This window comes from Piliocolobus tephrosceles, chromosome 10, assembly GCF_002776525.5.
Source record: "Piliocolobus tephrosceles isolate RC106 chromosome 10, ASM277652v3, whole genome shotgun sequence".
In the NCBI taxonomy this organism is placed as follows: Eukaryota; Metazoa; Chordata; class Mammalia; order Primates; family Cercopithecidae; genus Piliocolobus; species Piliocolobus tephrosceles.
Genome location: NC_045443.1, coordinates 62,129,785 through 62,150,543, shown reverse-complemented (window position 1 = coordinate 62,150,543; position 20,759 = coordinate 62,129,785). Strand labels below are relative to the sequence as shown.

Genomic DNA, 20,759 nt, shown 5'->3' with positions numbered 1-20,759 from the left:
TATCCTGCGCTGTACCATGTTGCCACCCAGGCTACCTAATTCAGCCCTCAATTCTTCCACAAGTGACTCTGAACCTGGAAAGGCAACTTAATCTCTCTGTGGACCATGGTTTTTCTATCTCTAGACTTGGAATTAAGCCACTGACCCTCCTGTCCCTCACCCCTGAGCTATATATAATAACTATATTGAGATAATACGTGAAAGCATTTCTGCCTTTTTTTAAAGTGGTCTTTTAAAGCTATAGTATTGGATTAAAAAACATTTTTAATGTGTTTTCATAAAGATTAAGCACTATTTACTCTAATCAGAATTAACAGCCAGTGAGTAAAATTCATTACTATGAATCTTTTTGTCTAAATTTAGCATTCAGTATCTCTGCTATTTTAAAACTGGGCATTCTAGAGCAGAATTAAACTCGTATGGCTTCAAAACTATTAATAAATAAGACAAATCCTCCAGAGATTTAGTTGAAAAACTCATGTATTCACAAGAGACCTTCTTATGTAGGCGTGGCCATTGTTGGTGTGGTTTGCATAATGGAGTGTCAATTGCAGTGTTTTTCTAGTGCTGTGGTGTCACAAACACCACATGGTCACTGTTAAAGAAATATATCTATCTATATTCCAGTACATATTATATTTTATAATATTTTATCTTTCAAATGAAAGATTTTCCTACTCATCAGACTCCAGTAACTTCTTTATTCTTTTATAAAGTCTGTTGAAATTCCACTTGGTCTCACTGGAGATCTGGGAATACTAAAAAAATTTTTTTCTACCTCAACAAAAGGTGCTTTTATTCTCCAGGAAGGAATGTGTGGAGGCTCTGGAAAAATGATTTAATTACTACTATGGAGCTAGACCTCAGCACTATCTATTTGAACAAATATTAAAGAATAACTTTCATTGGCCCTTGGGACATCACAACCTTTAGGACCTAAGGAGTTTAGCATTGGCCAGTGGGGCCTCAGCCCCAGAGAAACATACTTCATGTCTCTAGCTGCTTGTGTTTCTAATCAAGAATCATTGAACACAGAAATGTAGAGAAACTTGCTCATGACAATACAATAGCATACAAGTACTAAGAGTGTGGCCAAGTTATATAACCAACTTTGCCGAATTCTACCATTGCACTCTACACATCAGTAATTGGGCAGTGCCCATGGGACACAGGCCAAGTGGGCACTGATCCCAAAGATTTTCAGGACACTGATCTCATCATTCCCTTTTATCTCCAAGAGAAACAGAAGTGAGGAGACAGGGCACACTTACAAAAACAACTGTCCAGCCTTAGCAATACTGCAGCAAAGAGGAGGCCCCAAGAGCTGGTTCTCCTAAATCCTAAATCCCATACCAAAATGCTACAGCTCCCTTCCACGTTAAGAGGCTTGATTTTTTTGTGACCTGTGTGGGTAATGTAGCGAGACTCCATCTGTACAAAAAAATTTCAAAACTTAAGTAGGCAAGGTAGTGTACACCTTTACTCCCAAGTCATCTGAGAGGCTGAGGCAGGAAGATCCCTTAAGCCCAGGGGTTTAAGGCTACAGTGAGCTATGATTGTGCCACTGTACTCCAGCCTGGGAGACAGAGCAAGACCCTGTCTCTTTTGAAAAACAAACAAACCAAAAAAAAAAAAAAAAGAGTTTTGATTTTCCCAAGTGAGTACAGCACTGCCTTCAACTGGGAGATCTTTGTGATTTTAAACACAATTTATCATCTAAGAAGCATGATATTCATAGAACATTTTACTTTGTGTACTTTTTTTCCACAAAGAAAATATACACTTAGAACTTTTGGATTTCTTTTCTGATTTTCCTACTGGAAGCTTACTTTAGCTTTTGTTCATCTATAGCGAATTTTAGCCAATTTTATATGGGACAAGAACAAATAGGTCATATAACTGGAATTGCTAAAAATCCAAGCTCTCATTTTAATTTCCTTTATAGAATGAGCCAACTTATCTATTTTTAGATATTTCCTCTCCTCCTCTCCCCATTTCTCCATCCTCCCTCTATTTTAGGTGCTAGCGAGCAGTGAAATTCCAGAAATTGACACTGTGAGAGAAGGTTTAGGATGAATCACAAAGTGTGATTACTACCTGGATAATCTGGTTATTGGGCTCCCACTATGATACAGCCAACTTCATCATTGTCTGGTCCATGCTGTGGCCACACTCCTACTTATGGCATCTCACCCGGGCCCACATTCTTTTTCTGAATACAGTTACTCTTTTCTCCAAAAGTCATAAAAGTCTATTTTTTTAAACAATCCCATTAAGATAAACCTTTGTTCATCTTGTCCTGAAAGAAAGTAGTTTTTTTTCTTTGTCAGGTCCTGATATTTATGACTTCTCTTTTTATCTATTCCACAGTAGGTCTTCTCCTTTTTACTCTTCCTTTATCCTCCAATCTGATGTTTACAAAAAAAAAAAAAAAAAAAAACAGTAGGTTTATACCATTCTTCCCCTTTTAAGGGCATAGATATGTATAAGAAAATTTAAAAAGCTAATTTTTTACTGTGCCTTTCTTCACTGAGATGGAAACTCCTGCGGGTGGGTGGTATATGATGTGTGTGGTCTCCTGTTATGTTCTGGAGTCTGCACATAGGCAAGCAATTGGTTACAATTTTTATATTTGTAAAGCAGCTTATTTCTTTAAGTCAGGAAATGGACAGGCAGCAGATGCCTAAAAATAGTACCTCACTTTAAGTGAAATTTGTGTTAGACTTAACCTACTGTCTAATGCAACACCCCTGTTGCTCATTCTAACAGCAAATTGCTCAACCACCTGCTTTAACGGAGGGACCTGTTTCTACCCTGGAAAATGTATTTGCCCTCCAGGACTAGAGGGAGAGCAATGTGAAATAAGTGAGTATTAACTTTCTGCCTTCTTTTGACTTAGGGAGACCTTATAACCCCTTCATTTTATCAAGAAGGAGTCAGAAGCCCAGAGAGAATGAATAGCTTGTCTAAGGTCTTAGGTCAGTGGTTTCTTTTTGCTAGATTCAGCTGCCATGCATTTTGGCTGAAGGTGGGGCAGAGTGACACAGCTCACCTCACAGGACTCAGAAAAAATGATCTCTGACTCAGTTATGTCTGGGTTTGGATTATTCAGCATGTTGCATTGTTCTCTACTAGTCATTTTGTCCCCTCCTCATTATGTGGAACCCCATAGGTTCAGACTGGAAATGTAGATCAGAGCTCTGGCACAGCTGGGATCTGTTTACCTACCTACCTGTTTCCCCTGCCGCTCACTGCCAGATGTCCTAGACTGAGCCTAACAACCCATCTAAGAGAAAAAGGTAGACTCAACAAAAGGAGGAAAAAAAGGCGCATAGCAATAAAAAAAGAATGAAATAATAGCACACACAACAACATGAATGAACCATACAGATACTAAGTGAAAGTAACCAGACACAAAAAATTACCTCCTGCATGATCCCATCTTTTTGAAGTTCAAGCTAATAGGTGAAACTAATGGATGACAGTGGAAACAAGAATCACAGCAGGAGCAAAAGGAACTTTATGGAATGCTAAGTATCTTGATTGGTGAAGTGTCACACATCTGTTTATGTAAATAAAAATATCTGAACTGTAAACTTAAGATTGGTGCACATTATGCCTTTACTGTATATTTGTCATACTTCAATACACAAAAGTTAAAAACATAAGGGTTGAAATGTGGTAGCTTATCATTGTTTTCGGAATCAATATTCCAGTATTCCAGTTGCTTGTCCAGGCTCTGCCACTGACCAGCCATGTAGCTCTCAGCAAGTCATGTAGCCTTCTCTTTAACCCAGAAATGAGATAACTCCCTCCTAGATTGCCTTACAATCCAGAAGAACAGATAGCACCAAAGCACATGCTCAAGAAAGAGCAAAAGGAAGGTCAGCCTGTCCACTAAGGGTCCTGTGTTCCTGCCTTTCTTGATGTGTTGGTTGAGGGAAACTTGGTCTGTGTTTCATTTCCAGCTATATCTGTAAAACATCACTGTTTGGTATAGCCAAACAGTGTGAACAGTAGTGTATATAGTAGTGTATTGCAGATTGAAAGTTGAATAAGACTAAGTTCCTGTTTGAACTTTCAACCTCTAATTTATTTGTGGGCTTTTGTACTTTAATGAGTAGTGGATGAAGTAACCATTTTTTATAGGGTTCAGATGAAATACCTCTAAAGTTTCCATAGAGCATGCAATTAATTGTCTGGGTATGGTTTCTATTCTTATTAATTACCCTTCCCAGATAAAGATATCTCTGAACTAACTCCCCTCAATTTTCCCCTGTATTTACTTCAGACTCTGCACACTTACTTGGTTCATGGCTATGAATCTTTGTTCATAAACTCATTTTCCTTCATGTAACTATGCCCTTTCATGTCCTTAGGTTTATGAATCTTCTGTTGGCAGAGACAATGTTCTGTATTCTTGGTTTTTTGTTTCGATTTTTTCTAACTGCATCAAAATATGTGGGTCTTTGAAAGCTCCTGATTCACCCTACTGCAAGTTTTATTCAAAACCTCTGCGGAAGTTTCCTGTTTCTATCATGGCAACCACATTACCAGGAAAATATGGAAATGGGTCTTGAGTTGAAAAGTGCCTCTAAAGGTGTAGAAACAAAAAAGTATAGTTGAATTATGTATTCTTTTTTTTTTTTTTTTTTTCCTTTGAGATGGAGTCTCGCTCTGTCGCCCAGGCTGGAGTGCAGTGGCCAGATCTCAGCTCACTGCAAGCTCCGCCTCCCAGGTTTACACCATTCTCCTGCCTCAGCCTCCTGAGTAGCTGGGACTACAGGCGCCTGCCACCTTGCCCAGCTAGTTTTTTGTATTTTTTAGTAGAGACAGGGTTTCACCGTGTTAGCCAGGATGGTCTCCATCTCCTGACCTCGTGATCCGCCCATCTCGGCCTCCCAAAGTGCTGGGATTACAGGCTTGAGCCACCGTGCCCAGCCCCTGTATTCTTATTTTTAATTAAGATATAAGTCACAATCATATAAAATTCAACATTTTAAAATGTACCATTCAGGTTATTCACAAGATTGTGTAGCCATCACCTCTATCAAATTCCAGAACATGTTATCATCCCCAAAAGAAAGTCTGTACCTATTAGCAGTGACTCCCTCTTCCCTTCTCCCACCAGACCCTGGCAACCAATAAGCTACTTTCTGTCTCTAGACTTGCTTATTCTTAACATTTCACATAAATGGAATCATACAAGATGTGGCATTTCTTGTATGGCTTCTTTCACCTGGGTTCATTCTAATGTTTTCAATGCTCACTCATGGTGTAGCATATATCAGTGCATTATTCCTTTTTATTGCCAAATAATATTCCACTTTATGGATTTACTACATTTTGTTTATTTATCAGTTGTTGGACATTTGGGTTGTTTCCACTTTGGGGCTATTATGAATAATATTGCTATGAAAATCTGTGTGTGAGATGTTTGTGTGGACGTTTCCATTTCTTCGGAATATTTACCTGGGGGTGGAATTGCTGAGTCACATGGTAACTTTTTTGAGGAACTACCGGACTGTTTTCCAAACATTTCCAAAATGTTGCATCATTTTACATTCCCACCAGCAGTGTATGAGGGTTCCAGTTTCTCCACATCCTCACCAGCACTCATTCATTGCTGGCTATATTTTTTTGTTTGTTTGTTTGTTTTGTTTTTTAATGGAAGGTATATTCTGATGTCATCTTTATTTTCATTTCTCCTGACCTCTATCAAGAATGATACCATCTCACCTGGGTGCAGTGGCTCATGCCTATAATCCCAGCACTTTGAGAGGCTGAGGCAGGCGGATCACCTGAGGTCAGGAGTTAGAGACCAGTCTGGCCAACATGGCAAAACCCCATCTCTACTAAAAACACAGCAATCAGCCAGGTGTGGTGACAGGCGCCTGTAGTCCTAGCTACTCAGGAGGCTGAGGCAAAAGAATTGCTTGAACCGTGGAGGCAGAGGTTGCAGTTAGCCAAGGCTGAGCCACTGCACTCTAGCCTAGGAGACAAGAGCAAAACTCCACCTCAAAAAAAAAAAAAAAAGAAGAAGAAGAAGAATGATACCATCTCAAACTTCATTCCGAGTTGATTGTGAGATGTGCTTGTAGGTTAACAAAACTATGGTTAGAAGTATCTGGATGGATGATATGTACATTCATCTTGTTATCTAAGACTCATGGATTTCCCAAAAATCTTTAATGAACCTTCAGTTAAAAAGACTACCCAAATGATTTATTATCCTCTTCTAATGCAAAGATTATTAGAAAAGAATTAGAAAAGGATTTTAAAAATAACTGAGTGGGTTCTTCTTATAAAAGTTCTCAATATAAAATGTTCTCTGTTAAAAATTTTTAGAATATTGGAGAAAACAGTTAAAAATCACCTACCATCCTAAAACCCAGAGGTGACAATTGTTGGCACTTAAAAACCCTTTTATCTTTTTTCTTCATTAAACTGTCATGAATTTAAGTTATCCTACAATTGCATAGGTGGAAGAAATCTAATGTCTTTATTTTGTCAATACCTTATTTCATTGTTCTTACAAGGACTCATCCATTGGTTACAGTAAAAATATCAACAGCCTAAACAGTCAAATCTGTTTGTCTTCAGGCAGGGCTTAGTCTGTCTCTCTCTCTCTCTCTCTTTCTCTGTCTCTCTGTCTCTTTCTCCCTCTCTCTCTCTTTCTCTTTAGAGATGGAGTCTAGCTCTGTCACCCAGGCTGGAGTGCAGTGGCACCATCTTGGATCTCTGCAACCTCCGCCTTCCAGGTTCAAGCGATTCTTCTGCCACAGCCTCCCGAATAGCTGGGATTACAGGTGCCTGCCACCACGCCTGACTAATTTTTTTACATTTTTAGCAGAGACAGGATTTCACCATATTGGCCAGGCTGGTCTTGAACTCCTGGCCTCCAGTGATCTGCTCACCTCAGACTTCCAAAGTGCTGGGATTACAGGCGTGAGCCACCATGCCCAGCCAGGGCTTAGTCTCTTAAGTAAAAATGTGCCATCTCTCAGGCTGAATCAATTTGCCACTATTTAATGAGTAGAATTTGGTTGCAAAATATTTTCAGGAAAAAGAAGTTAATATTAAAGATATTTCCAGTATTCTGAATTTTAAAACAATCAGAACTTCATGAATTTTGGCTCTTATAGTCTTTGAACTAGTAATGGCTTTCAAATGTCTAACATCTCCTGCAGTCACGTTTCTGTTGTGTGACAGCCACACAACAGAAGAGAATGTCCTCCTTCCTGACTGTGGTGAATCTAAGGGTCCTCACTTCCCTGTTGCCATGAAAACAAAAAATCTCTTGAAGTCAATGAAAGGATTCTCTCCACCAATCATTTTCTGTGTTATCCCAGTTACCAACTTCACCCCTCATAGAGGAGGAGAAAATTCGGGCCCACCAAGTAGTTCACATATGAGTACTCTGTGTTTTCTGCCATATAATTATCATCCCATACCTTGCTCACTTGAAAAAACCTGGTGCATTGCAGAGTACTGTGAGATAACCCAATTTTGTGTATATGTTGGAGTCAGGTATTTCTTTGATGCAAGTGGAAATTTGGAGTTAGATATTCCTTCTTCTGGGTGAGAGTTGAGATCTTAACTAAACGGTAAATGGTATTCTTGTATTCAAACCTAGCCAAAAAAAAAAAAAAAAAGAGGATCCTCTTTTGGTCAATGAAGAGGTGATATTCTGTTATTAAGTTTGTTTTAATACCTGTTTCTGGAACACCTCTATGCAGAAAAACCTCAATGTCTAACAGCATTCCAAGTTTGTGAGAGACCCTAACATCCCAATATTGTTATGTCTATATTGTCTCTACAATGACTAAATACTGCTTTGGTCTACTCATACATGAAGAAAGTCCTTTTAGGTAAATAAAAAGATAAAATGTTTTTAGTAGAATGATTTTCATAAAGAATTTACTTCTTGCTTGTCACAAATAGTACTTGTCAGTAAAATATATAGGGGTTGACTTCCTTCACAGCTTTCTTTGGCAATAAAAAGAAGGGCTTAGAGAGTGAAAGGCGGGTTGGTTTAGTGTAAATTTTCATTAGTTCTCCTTATGTACCCAGAAGCCTTTGTAATGAGTGTTCTGTTGAAGTGAATAAAAATAAAAGAAAAAGAACAGCAAAAGCAATCCAAACTCCTCCACTACCAAAATCTATGGGCTACTTGCTGTCTTCAAAACATCATATGCCAGGTATAGGATGTGGTTTCAGCTCTAGGTAAAAAGTACCTTATCTTCCACTTCTTCAGAAGCTAGGACTTAGGATAGCAAATAATAGATTGCAGAGGGAGAATAAATAGCCTCTGGAGAAAGAAGTGAGAAATTTATTACATGATTTTTACACCTAGGGCCTTACTCCAGCTCTAAAATTCTGTGATTCAAAGATCTGTGAAAAGCATTCGTAATACTCATTGGGCAAAGAGAAAAAAGAAATTACGAAGTATCATTATGGACCTAGGACGTTCCAGGAAAATGCATTGCTGTGATATTGGGCACCTTTTGTGTCACATCTCACAGCCTCTTGGCCAGCCTTGCACACCAGCCATTGCCACTGCACCTCGACTTAGCGGCCCCATACTCCTGCTTTCCACCCACAAACACACTTTTGTGTTGCCTTTCCCTCCTTCCGTTTCACTCCTCCCATTCCCCCATTCCTGTTTCCTACAATCACTTCCCCAAATAAACTAGCTGCATGCAGGTCCTGCTTTCTGGGGAATCCTAGGCAAAGACTGTCATCAGGTACAGGTATAGAGTCACTTTCAAAAAAAGTGACATTCAAAAATCAAAACTCGGCCACGCATGGTGGCTCATGCCTGTAATCCCATCATTCTGGGAGGTTGAGGTAGGAGGATCACTTGAGGTCAGGAGTTCGAGACCAGCTTGGCCAACAAGGTGAAACCCCGTCTCTATTAAAAATACAAAAATTAGCCGGGCATGGTGGCACATGTCTGTGTTCCCAGCAACCCTGGAGGATGAGGCAGGAGAATCACTTGAACCTAGGAGGCAGAGGATGCAGTGAGCCAAGGTCCCGCCACTGTACTCCAGCCTGGGCAAAATAGCAAGATTCCATCTCAAAAAGAACCAAAAAACAAAAGTCAATACCCAGAGAAAAGATTATTTAAAGGGCCCTTTATGTCATAACTTTTAGTAAAGTATATCTTAGCAAGTATTTATGAGTCAGTGAAAAGATTATTCTGTTCATTAAAAAGTAATTGGATTGGGCATGGTGGCTTGTGCTTGTAATCCCAGCACTTTGGGAGGCCAAGGTGGGCAGATCACTTGAGGTCAGGAGATGGAGACTAACCTGACCAACAGGATGAAACCCTGTCTTTACTTAAAAAAAAAAAAAAAAAAAAAAAAAAAGAACATAAATGCAGCGTTTTGGCAACACATTTATAATCCAAAAGCATAAGTTAAAACTATTATCCTATCTGTTCCAAAAACAAAACTCAAACAAAATAAAAGCCAGAGTAGATCTGAAATAAATGAAAATTGCCATTTAAAAGCATTTATCCTCTCAAAGCCTTGTAATTCCTCTGAAAAATGTACTTACCTCTGAATGAAGCACCAGGTTCCTTGTTTAGTTGCATTCTTCTCTTTTTCAGGCAAATGCCCACAACCCTGTCGAAATGGAGGTAAATGCATTGGTAAAAGCAAATGTAAGTGTTCCAAAGGTTACCAGGGAGACCTCTGTTCAAAGCGTAAGTACCCCATACACATTGCCAATCTGGGCTAACGGGTCGTTAAACTAGCAGGAGTCTCTCACTACATGATTCTGTGCCTACTGCATGTTGCCTGGGCATCACAGTTAACCTTTCTTCACTGACATATATGCTTCCTTATGTAGACCAGAGGCGTTGTATGAAATCTGTGCATGTAAAAAAATGGATACTCACACATGCAACTGAATGTTTTAACTATAAGGTGGTTTCTTTGTTTTGTTTTGTTTATTGAGACGGAGTCTCACTCTGTCACCCAGGCTGGAGTGCAGTGGTGCAATCTAGGACCATTGCAACCTCCGCCTCCCAGATTTAATTGATTCTCCTGCCTCAGCCTCCTGAGTAGCTGGGACTACAGGTGCCTGCCACCGCACCCGGCCAATCTTTGTATTTTTTCAGTAGAGATGGGGTTTCACCATCTTGGCCAGGCTGGTCCTGAACTCCTGACCTCGTGATCCACCTACCTCGGCCTCCCGAAGTGTTAGGATTACAGGCATGAGCCACAGCACCCAGCCAGGTGTTTTCTTAAGGAAAATAAACTTCCATGGTCCAGCAGTTTCAAAATCCTACTGAACGTCTTTTGCAAATGAAAAATATCATGCTTAAAGATCCTTCTCTGGACTTTACAAAAAGTCCAAAACCAACTTATGGCTGGAGACTGACTTAGGAAAAAAAAATTAGAGGATGAAGCCAAAACTAACACATTCTAAAGAATTGCAAGGAAAGCAACTATGTAATTCTGTTGAAAAAGGAAAGCTCAGGAAATACTCTTTTTATTTCCTTTGATTCTAGCTGTCTGCGAGCCTGGCTGTGGTGCACATGGAACCTGCCATGAACCCAACAAATGCCAGTGTCAAGAAGGTTGGCATGGAAGACACTGCAATAAAAGTGAGTGGGAGAAATGAAAAGTTGTAAACAAGGAAAAAAATAAAAATAAAAGTGAGTGGGAGACCAGAAGAAGAGCCAGCCTTTTCACTTCTGTTTCTTGACTTCAAAGGCTAACAGTCAACCTATAACTCAGCCCTGCTTTCCATTTCATTAAAAGCAGCTTCTCTGCCTCTTCTCCCCCACACTTCTCCACCTCTTTAAACTTTAGAGTGTAAGCTTTAGTGTGTAAAGAGTAATGCATCTTTGTAAAACATCACATCTGTAAAATATCTTAAATATTTTCTAGGCTAAATTAGTAATACAGATTGATTTGGGGTAATACAGTATATTAACTATGAAAGAAATGACACATGAAATTAAGATTTTTAAATCAAATGTAGAATCAGTATCTCCTTGCGTCTGATTTTATAATTCATGATTTGTCAAGTATCATTATAAAACATGAAGCATTTTGCTTCTTAAAATATTTAAATCGTATTGGTAATAGTAAGTAAATGAGTTCTTTTGAGGGAAAGAAAAGGTTTATAAAGTTGTCTGTGGGAGAGATGTTATAATGGAGTTACATTTTTTTCAAAATTTACTACCAAAAATGAGCTAGCTATGTAGATAAACAGCTGGCCTATTTTAGACACACAATGAAACTTGCTAAATTCGTTCAGTGTTGATTGTGGTCTTTCCTGTGCTAAGCATGAATCCAAGCACTGGGGACACACCAGTACACAGACAGAAAAAGGCCCTGCCTTGTGGAGTGGAGGGACAGTCAATTAGCAAATTACCAAAACAACACAGTTTCAGCATTTCTGGCAGCTAGAACTCAGTCTCCTAAGCTTGGGCCCACTGTCCACTTTAGTTTGAAAAAAGGAAGACATGAGCCACACACCATACTCTTCAAAAACATGATTCCTAGCTGGGAGTAGTGGCGCATGCCTGTAGTCCCAGCTACTTGGGAGACTGAGGCAAAAGGATTTCTTGAATCCAGGAGTTTGAGATCAGCCTGGGCAACATAGCAAGACCCTGTCTCTAAAATTAAATTAATTAATTAATTAATTAATTTAAAAAAGCAAATTCACAAAATTCCAGGTTGTGTCTACCATATTATGTCTCCAAAGTAATGGATACAAGTTGAACAAATCACTCACATATCAGATGTTTTCCTAGATCAGTAGTCTCCAAAGGTTGGTGCATGCAACCCAGTGAGTGTTGAAATTATCCATTGGGGTGCTAAAAGAATATACTAGTTTTTAAATATTTTTTATATTTTAAATTTGATATATATATAAATATACATTTAATATACTTATGGTCATCTTTCTAATTTCTAAGTTTTGCTTATATTTTACAATGTTCATATTGTATTAGTTTAATGTAACTATAATATAATGTATAGATAATAATGTATCTATAACAGATGTAGTTGTACATCTGTTTACTTTAAGGTAGGTTGGTGTCTGTTCTCACACTGCTATAAAGAACTTCCAGAAACTGAGTAACCTATAAAGGAAAGAGGTTTGACTCACACTTCCATATGGCTAGGGAGGCCTCAGGAAACTTACAATCATGGCAGAAGAAAAAGGGAGACAGGTACCTTCTTCATAAGGTGGAAGGCGAGAGAATGACCATAGAAGGAACTTGCCAAACACTTATAAAACTATCAGATCTCGCGAAAACTCACTCACTATCAGGAGAACAGCATAGGGGAACTAGCCCCATGATTCAATTGCCTCCACCTGGTGTCTCCCTTGACACACAGGGATTATGGGGATTACAATTCAAGATGAGAGTTGGGTGGGGGCACAGCTGAACCATATCACTACACTAAGCCACTGATTTGATGCTTTTTCTCCACTGAATTAACTGGATGGTTGATTAAATTGGCTTCAGGTGGACACAGTTTAATAAGCAGTGCAGCTCCTCAGGAAAATCGCTTCTCACACAGTGGGAATGGTTGAATGGTATCCCTGCTAGGACATACTGATAAGGAGATCTTCTTTGGACTAAAAGACTTGTAGGAGACTCAATATTTCTAGCACCATTTTGGAAAAGAGTAAACCAAAGCCCTTATGCCACCCTTAACTGGAGACAAACCCTGAGGCTTGTCTCAGAATCAAAATAACTTTCAAAAATCCTCACACCTAGATCAGACCACACATCCCAGGACTTAGTTACAAAGGTCTTCTAAGACTCACTTCCAGGTCCCAGTGATCCCCACAAGTGATGAAGAGGGGAGAACAAGGGCACCGTTACTTCTGATGTACCCAGTCATTCTTCTAAAGGGAAGGCAAGTTAGGGGCCCTCGTGTAGTAGATGAGCCCTCCTGACAGGTCTGCCAGCCTCCAAATAGCACCCCCACTTGGACATTATGATGTTGAAAGCTTCTGCCATCAGTGTGCCTCCTTCAAATCCAAGCATTGCATGCCAAGAAGATGACCTGGTGCTTAATTCAAATGCAAACGTGTTTTCCAGGAGAGGTCACCCAGCCATTTTGTACATTAGCTAAAATAATTGAACTGAAAGAAGGGGGTTTATTTTGATTAGAGGGAGGTGACAAGGAAGCTCTGAGGCATAGAGTTCTGCTAAGAACATACTCCCAATGGGATGACACATTGGGAGGTCCAGGGACCCAGGCATCATGGTGAGGAGGAGGACTGGAGACAGACGTCCCTGCATAGGCTCATCCTCACCAACAGGTAGGTTTGGGCTTCATAGGTCACAGGCCAAGCAGCATGGTAGGGATTTACTTCAGTTCATTGGTGGCTCAGGTTTTGACCACTCCAAGAGCTACTAGACTACATATTGACAATTCAAAGAAACACATTCAGGAAAAAAGTATTCTGTTCTCGGTAGCTGCGTAATGGCATGTTTGCATTTAAAAACACGAGGAACAAATAAATGCTGAATTTAACTTTGATGCACAAGAAGATGGAGGCAGATTTTTACAGTGTAATTTGCTGCCTTGGATCAGTTTTAGGAAATGAGAAATGAGTCACTACCCCTGAGCATCACCCCAAGTAGGAAGAAGGGAGGTCTGAAGTTGTGTAACTCAGTACATTCCATTTACAACCCAGGTGGAAACAGATAGATGACCACCTTGACCAAAACGTAAATCTCCATTGATAACGAAGAGTCAGTTCAAATCTTAACCTTTTCCCTAACACATATAATGGAAGTCCTTAATTTTTACAAAATTCCTGTCTTATAAGTGCAATAGCCACACCCAATCATGTGATCTTTATGAAGAATAGGGTCGTCATATTGAACTGGATCAATATCAGCTAGGTTAGGTTTGCAGTGCAGTGAAAAGGATCAATGACCAAATCTGTAGCTGCATTCAAAATTTCAGTGCTAGATCCTTACCAGCCCTTGGATGGAGACGGTCCTTCCTGTCACATTCACCCAGATTTTGCATCAAGAGTTTCTGCATGGCGAGAATATATAGAGAACGAGAAATCCAACAGAAACCTGGTTTCATGGAGTTAGTAAAATGGGTTGCTCTTAACAGAGATCTCTTCAGTCAGGTAGCTTTTTGTGGTCATTGTGGTTTTTCACTCTGGGTTGAAAAGGCAAAAATGGATTTCATTTGAATGGTTAGTAATGAATCTGAAGAGCCTGGTTTTGTAGTTTCTTTCCTTTTCAGCTGTGAATAATTTTGCAGGGTATGGAGCCAGCCTCATACATGCCCTGAGGCCAGCAGGCACCCAACTCAGGCAGCACACGCCTTCACTTAAAAAGGCCGAGGAGCGGCGGGATCCACCTGAATCCAATTACATCTGGTGAACTCCGACATCTGAAACGTTTTAAGTTACACCAAGTTCGTAGCCTTTGTTAACCTTTCATGTGTTGAATGTTCAAATAATGTTCATTACACTTAAGAATACTGGCCTGAATTTTATTAGCTTCATTATAAATCACTGAGCTGATATTTACTCTTCCTTTTAAGTTTTCTAAGTACGTCTGTAGCATGATGGTATAGATTTTCTTGTTTCAGTGCTTTGGGACAGATTTTATATTATGTCATTTGATCAGGTTAAAATTTTCAGTGTGTAGTTGGCAGATATTTTCAAAATCACAATGCATTTATGGTGTCTGGGGGCAGGGGAACATTCGAAAGGTTAAATTGGGCAAAAATGTTTAAGTCACAAGAATTTGGATGGAGCCATTAATATTGTTGAAGTTACAGCATTTCAGATTTTTTTGTCAGATATTTAGATGTTTGTCACATTTTAAAAAAATTGCTCTTAACTTTTAAACTCTCAATACAGTATATTTTGACCTTACCATTATTCCAGAGATTCAGTATGAAAAAAAAATTACACTGTGGAAGTGGCATTTAAACAATATAATATATTCTAAACACAATGAAATAGGGAATATAATGTATGAACTTTTTGCATTGGCTTGAAGCAATATAATATATTGTAAACAAAACACAGCTCTTACATAATAAACATTTTATACTGTTTGTATGTATAAAATAAAGGTGCTGCTTTAGTTTTCTGAGTGTTGCACGGAGGTGATCTTTGCACATGCTATCTTATGAAAATAAAGTTGGTTGCAATTTAGTGGTAGTTAATATTTCCAGTATCATAAAAAAACAAAGCTATTCCTTTGTCTACCCTTGCCTTAGCTCTTCAGTGTCAGCCCTCCCTCCCAGCTCTCTAACTGTACTCCAGCCACGCCATACTGCTCTCTATTGTCACCACCTGCAACACTATTTATGTCAGGTCTCAGCTTGTTATTTCTTTCAAGAATAGTTCACATTCTCACTAAGTAGAATGTGTTAAATATCCCTTGAGTGGAAGACTTTCTCAAGTGTCAGAATGTTATAAATGAAAAGTGCTCCCATGTATTAAAAAACCTATTGGTACCATGATTTGAGGGAGCCTAGCAAAAAAACAAACAGCCCTATTAGTTCCCAAGTATAGTACATGGGTTATCTTACAATTCTATGAGGCAAGTTATCATCATGCCCTTTTACAGATCAGAAACTGAGGCTTGGAGACAGTAAGATCTCACGTGACAGGGACGGGGTTTGAATCTGTGTCATCTGACTCCAAAGTGTAACACTATGCTGCTCTCCCTCCTTCCTTTATCTCAGCAGACACAATAGAACACAAAGCTCCACAAATCCTAGAGAACAGCTTTCCAGCCTATGTTATTGTGATTCTCCCAAGGGAATGTGGACTTAACTTCATAGACAGTCTAATGTCTACAGATTCTCTTCCACTAGGGTGTGGCATTATCAGTTGTGTGATGTAGAGAGGTGACTTGATGACCAGAAGGGATCAAGGGAAAGGCTTTGGCCAAGGGAATGCATCTTTTGATGCAGTGCAGGACCACAGCAACCTCTCTTCTAACTGGGAGAGCCTGGCCTGTCAGCCTGTGATCACAAAGACTTGGCAAAGCAGGCTAGGAACCAGGGAACCAACACTGGGATTCCACTATGGGAACAACTCATTTGTCTAAAGCTATTAAGTAAGTAAAAATCCAAATCTGTGATAATGAAGATTAAGATGGTGTCAGAAAGTCAAGTTTGGTGATAGGATAATAATCATAGCTAAGGTGTATAGTACTTACTTTGTTCTAAGCACTGTAGTTATATTAACTAACAGATGAATAATAGAACGGTAGGGAAGTTAGTCTGAAACAAAGGGGCCAACTGCAGTAATCTTGGTTGGTCATCTCTGAACCATTTGAACTGCACATTTCATTAGACATTTTTGAGCACACTGTCCTGTATATGACCACTATTTATTAACATGGATAACTGTACTAATACATGCATTATAAAGCCAGAAATGTTAAAGGGAATAGAAAAAACATAAATAGAAAGGCCAATAATTGTGACTTTATGGTATATGAAATCATTGTCATTTCTGTTGTGAAGTTACCATACAACAGAACATGGAAAGGAAGGAAGAAGAAGACAAAGAATGAAAAGGAGGATAGTATCTGCATAAAATGCCTCTAAACAAGAATTTAAAAGTTAAGGTCGTAAGGAGTTAAGTCAGACGTATACCATTGGCAAGATAAAGTAAGTAGGAAAAATGAGGCAAGAGGAAATAGTGTAGACAATAAAATTGGTGGAGGAAGGAGGATTGGACAAAAGGCATACATGAGTTCCTGCACACTTGTGAGCGATGGACCATATACTTATCTCTCACAAGTGTGCAGAAGCTCATATGCACCTTTTGTCCTAACTTCATTCCTCAAAGAGGAAACCATGGTTGGTTAGGAGGCCCAAAGACCATAAATATGAAAACAAACTAGTTGTCAGGAGAAGTTAGACCGCATGAGGTACTTCTATTCGGGCTAGATCAAGAGGTGGAGGTCTGTGGGAATGCTACTTTTTTGGCATCTCTTCAGGCTGATAATCTTTAAAATATTTGTTTCAAATTTATTTATAGAGGAACTGCATGAAAAAGAGGTGAAGAAGAAAATGCTGACAGAGTTCAGCTTCTCATCCACTATTCCAGACTATGTGTCTCTAGGCCTAAAATTCTTTCTGTTCTTATTGCCATATTGAGATATAGCTAGATAGATTGATAGATAGACACAAAATTTACATATTTATGGGCCACATGTGAGTGTTTGTTACATGCAAAGAATGTGTAATGATCAAGTCAGGATAATTGGATTATTATTTATTTTTATGTGTTGGTACCATTTCAAGTCTTCTCTTCTAGTTGTTTTGAAATATACACAATATTGTTGCTAAGTATAGTCACCCTAGTCTGCTGTCAAGCATTGGAATTTATTTCTTCTATCTAACTGTATGTTTGTACCCATAACCAACCTCTCTTCACTCCCCCTCTCCCCTCACCCATGTTTCCCAGTCTCTGGCATCTGCCATTTTATTCTCTTTGGCACAATTTTAGATTTATATGCTTGTTATGGCCCCAGATAACATAGGTCTTAAGCCAGATCTCACTGAGAGCAGAGAAATGTCTTCTATGGTTCTTGTAAAGAAGTCAGAGTGTCATGTAATACACAATGCTCTCAGTATTATGGACAGAGTAATAACAGAGAGGACTATTTCTTTTCATATTTTTCAAGAAGGCACAAATCTTCACTATAAAGTATAGTTTCATAAAAGCATTTCTACCAAGGTAGCAGAAGAGAAGGGAATATAGTAAGGTGAGCAATGTTTAAATCGGGTAAAGAAGAAATATTGCCATTTCAAAAGAATTTCCTAAGTCAATAAAAAATAAAGAAATACAATTTTTAAAAAGACATACATGACTATTTAAAGAAAGGAGTTTTGTGGCAAAAATTCTTAGGCAGCTTATACAAGTGGTGCAAATATAAAAATTTAATAAACACACTGAATAAATGAGCCTCCATATGGTTCAACATAAAAAATAGAAACTGTATACGGGAAACAGACATCATAAACCAAAGTGTTCAGGTGTTCAGTAAGATTTTTTAGGATTCTAATGTAAACTCCAAATGTAAACTGATTTTGTACCTGTTTACTGGTTTATCACTGATGAGTGTAAAAATTACAAATGAAATGTAATTTTCATCGAGCTTTGGCATTGCAGGATTTTTCCTGGGAAACATATTTGCCTCTCTCCTCATGTTCAGCTTGCATGACTTGAAATTACCTGACTTTTCTTGAAAGTCCAAACCAACTAGAGGTCCATGGGATGGAAAAAAAAAAAAAAAAAAAAAAAGCTAATGAGATGACAAATAATCCACAAAATCCACAAAAGGATCACTGAAAGTTGACTCCCCGTAGGGTGAGCACTCAGCTTCCTGCTCCAGAGGACATGGCAATGGAGAGTCCAGGTCCTGAGCCTGGATCAGGGGCATGACTGGGAGAGAAGAGTGAGAAGAAAGCAGAGAGCCCAAGCCACCTATAACTCAGGAGAAGAACAGGCTACATAATTTGAGGGGCCCAGAGTAAAAAATGAAAATGTAGAGCTCCTTGTTCAAAAAGTGTTAAAATTTTCAAGATGGTGACAACAGAGCATGCAACAAGCATGAGGCCCTTCTCAAAGCAGTGATCTGTGCAGCTGCACAGTTACCACACCATGAAGCTGGCCCTGTCAGGGAGCAAGTTCTTAGGTCCATGCATGAGGAAGTTTGGGTAAAATAGAAAACATCCTCCCCTCCTTAGACACTGGCCTCCTCCCTTGCCTTTCTCTTGGCTTCAGCCCCATGGCTGACTGTAAGAACTCAAGCCTTAAGAAAGAAATAATTCTTAGCCAATGAATCAGTTATGTCAGTGACCATTTACTGAATTTCTTCCGAATTAATATTGTAAACACAAAATTAGGGAAGAGAGTAGACGGCAAATTGAGGGGCAAGTATTTATTTGCTTTATGTTTTAGTCCAAATTGTTTGAACATTAGTTCCTGCTTAGGAAAGGAGTTTGTAGCTTTAAGTTTATAGCTCACAAGGGAAAGATATTTTTCAGAATTCTGTGAACAAGCTATTTTAATCCAAAAGATAATTTGGGGATATTCCAAGTCATAGTTGCTGTTCTTTATTACAAGAAACACATAGAAACCTGGCTGAGTTGGGATGCTAAGCCTTATGACAAAAAATAAATTCATCCCCAAACATGGAAGCTTAATTCAATGAGAAGCCATATGACATTTTCCAAAAACCCCCAAAACAAATGTCCCAAAGACCTAAATTAGTCTTGCCTCATTTCAAGAAAACACCCAAAACCAAAAGGAAAATCTGTGATTATTTTTTTTACTCTGTGAAGATGATCATTTGTTCAAAGTTTGCATTTGAGCCTAAAACATAACATGCTTTGAGGAACGAACAAAGACATCCTCTGCAGAAGCAAAGCCACCCATGGCACCAAGTCTACTGGGCATCTTGTCGAAAAATGAATCCTTGGCTGTGTCACATGAGCTAAACCTAAGTATTCTACTGGAATTGTAAAGAACAAGTTTTTGCTTTTCTGTCAGTTGGATATTCCGCCCAGGCTTTGGATTCTGTACTACCTTGTTTCTAATCCAAAACCAGGCCGAGGAGGTGCTTCAGGCTAATGAGTCGAGGTGAGCCTTAAGGTTGCAGTCATCTGGCTCCACATTTAAGCCAACCTTGAAATGAGGACGTGAACATAGATTGTGCCACAACAACCTACATCGATGCAACTAAGGATGTACTACAGAAAATTACTGCAGCAATTGTGCCTTTAGAAGAAAAAGAAGGGATGGGTGCAGTGGCTCACGCCTGTAATCCCAGCACTTTGGGAGGCCAAGGCAGGCAGATTACGAGGTCAGGAGTTAGAGACCAACCTGACCAACATGATGAAACCCTGTCTCTACTACAACTACAAAAATTAGCTGGGCGTGGTGGCGTGTGCCTGTAACCCCAGCTACTCAGGAGGCTGAGGCAGGGGAATTGCTTGAACCCAGGAAGCAGAAGTTGCAGTGAGCTGATATCACACCATTGCACTCCAGCCTGGGTGACAGAGAGACTACATCTCAAAAAAAAAAAAAGAAGAAGAAGAGGATGAGGAAGAGAAAGAAATTGACCTTTGAAACAGACCATCAGGGTGAAAACTGAAGCAAGTTGTAGCTTCCTTGGCTTTGCCAAGTGTCCACCAACACTTTTAAGTGTGTGTCAATCTGAGGTCAACATTCCACAGATGTGCCTTATTGAGAGTCTGAGCAGAATGGAGTAATAGGAGAACTCATAAGCTGGCTTTCTGCTAAGGAATGTTAGCCCAGCACAAAAGTAGTTTTTGAAACTTTTTAGAGAAACTCTTTGTGGAAATTTCGATTCACAGCATCTCTGTGAAAGGATTCAGTAAATCTACAGAGAAACTGAGGGCTTGGGTTTGCTGAAGATCACACAACCACTTAGAAGCAGTAACAACCCTTGTGTGAAGATTCCAAAATTGTGTCCTGGAAACACTAGTTGCTCAGAATATTAATAGGAGTTAGGTGAAAACAGGATTCTGGGATCAAATATGTCTAGAAAATGATGAATTACACTAAGTTGAGGGATGTCTTTACAGCAGCACTTCTTAGAGCCTTTACTGTGTGACTGTGTGCCATCATCTGTCAGAGGGGACTGGTCTGCAGCACCCTCAAACTTACTTCATCAAAGAAACTGTTCACCCTGAATTTATTTGAATGCTCTTTATATGCATGAATTTAAATGAGCTGGAGTTCATTTA

At 39.2% G+C, this 20,759-nt stretch overlaps 1 protein-coding gene across 1 annotated transcript in view; it reads left to right on the top strand.

Annotated features, from left to right (window-relative positions):
• The window catches only part of WIF1 (WNT inhibitory factor 1), a 72,093-nt gene extending 56,981 nt beyond the window's left edge, over positions 1–15,112 (top strand). The window contains exons 7-10 of the mRNA XM_023225138.1: positions 2,770–2,865; positions 9,614–9,709; positions 10,520–10,615; positions 14,268–15,112. Coding sequence (XP_023080906.1) covers positions 2,770–2,865; positions 9,614–9,709; positions 10,520–10,615; positions 14,268–14,389 — 410 coding nt within the window. The 3' untranslated portion in view covers positions 14,390–15,112. The remainder of the gene's footprint in view (positions 1–2,769; positions 2,866–9,613; positions 9,710–10,519; positions 10,616–14,267) is intronic.
• Positions 15,113–20,759: the final 5,647 nt, after the last annotated feature.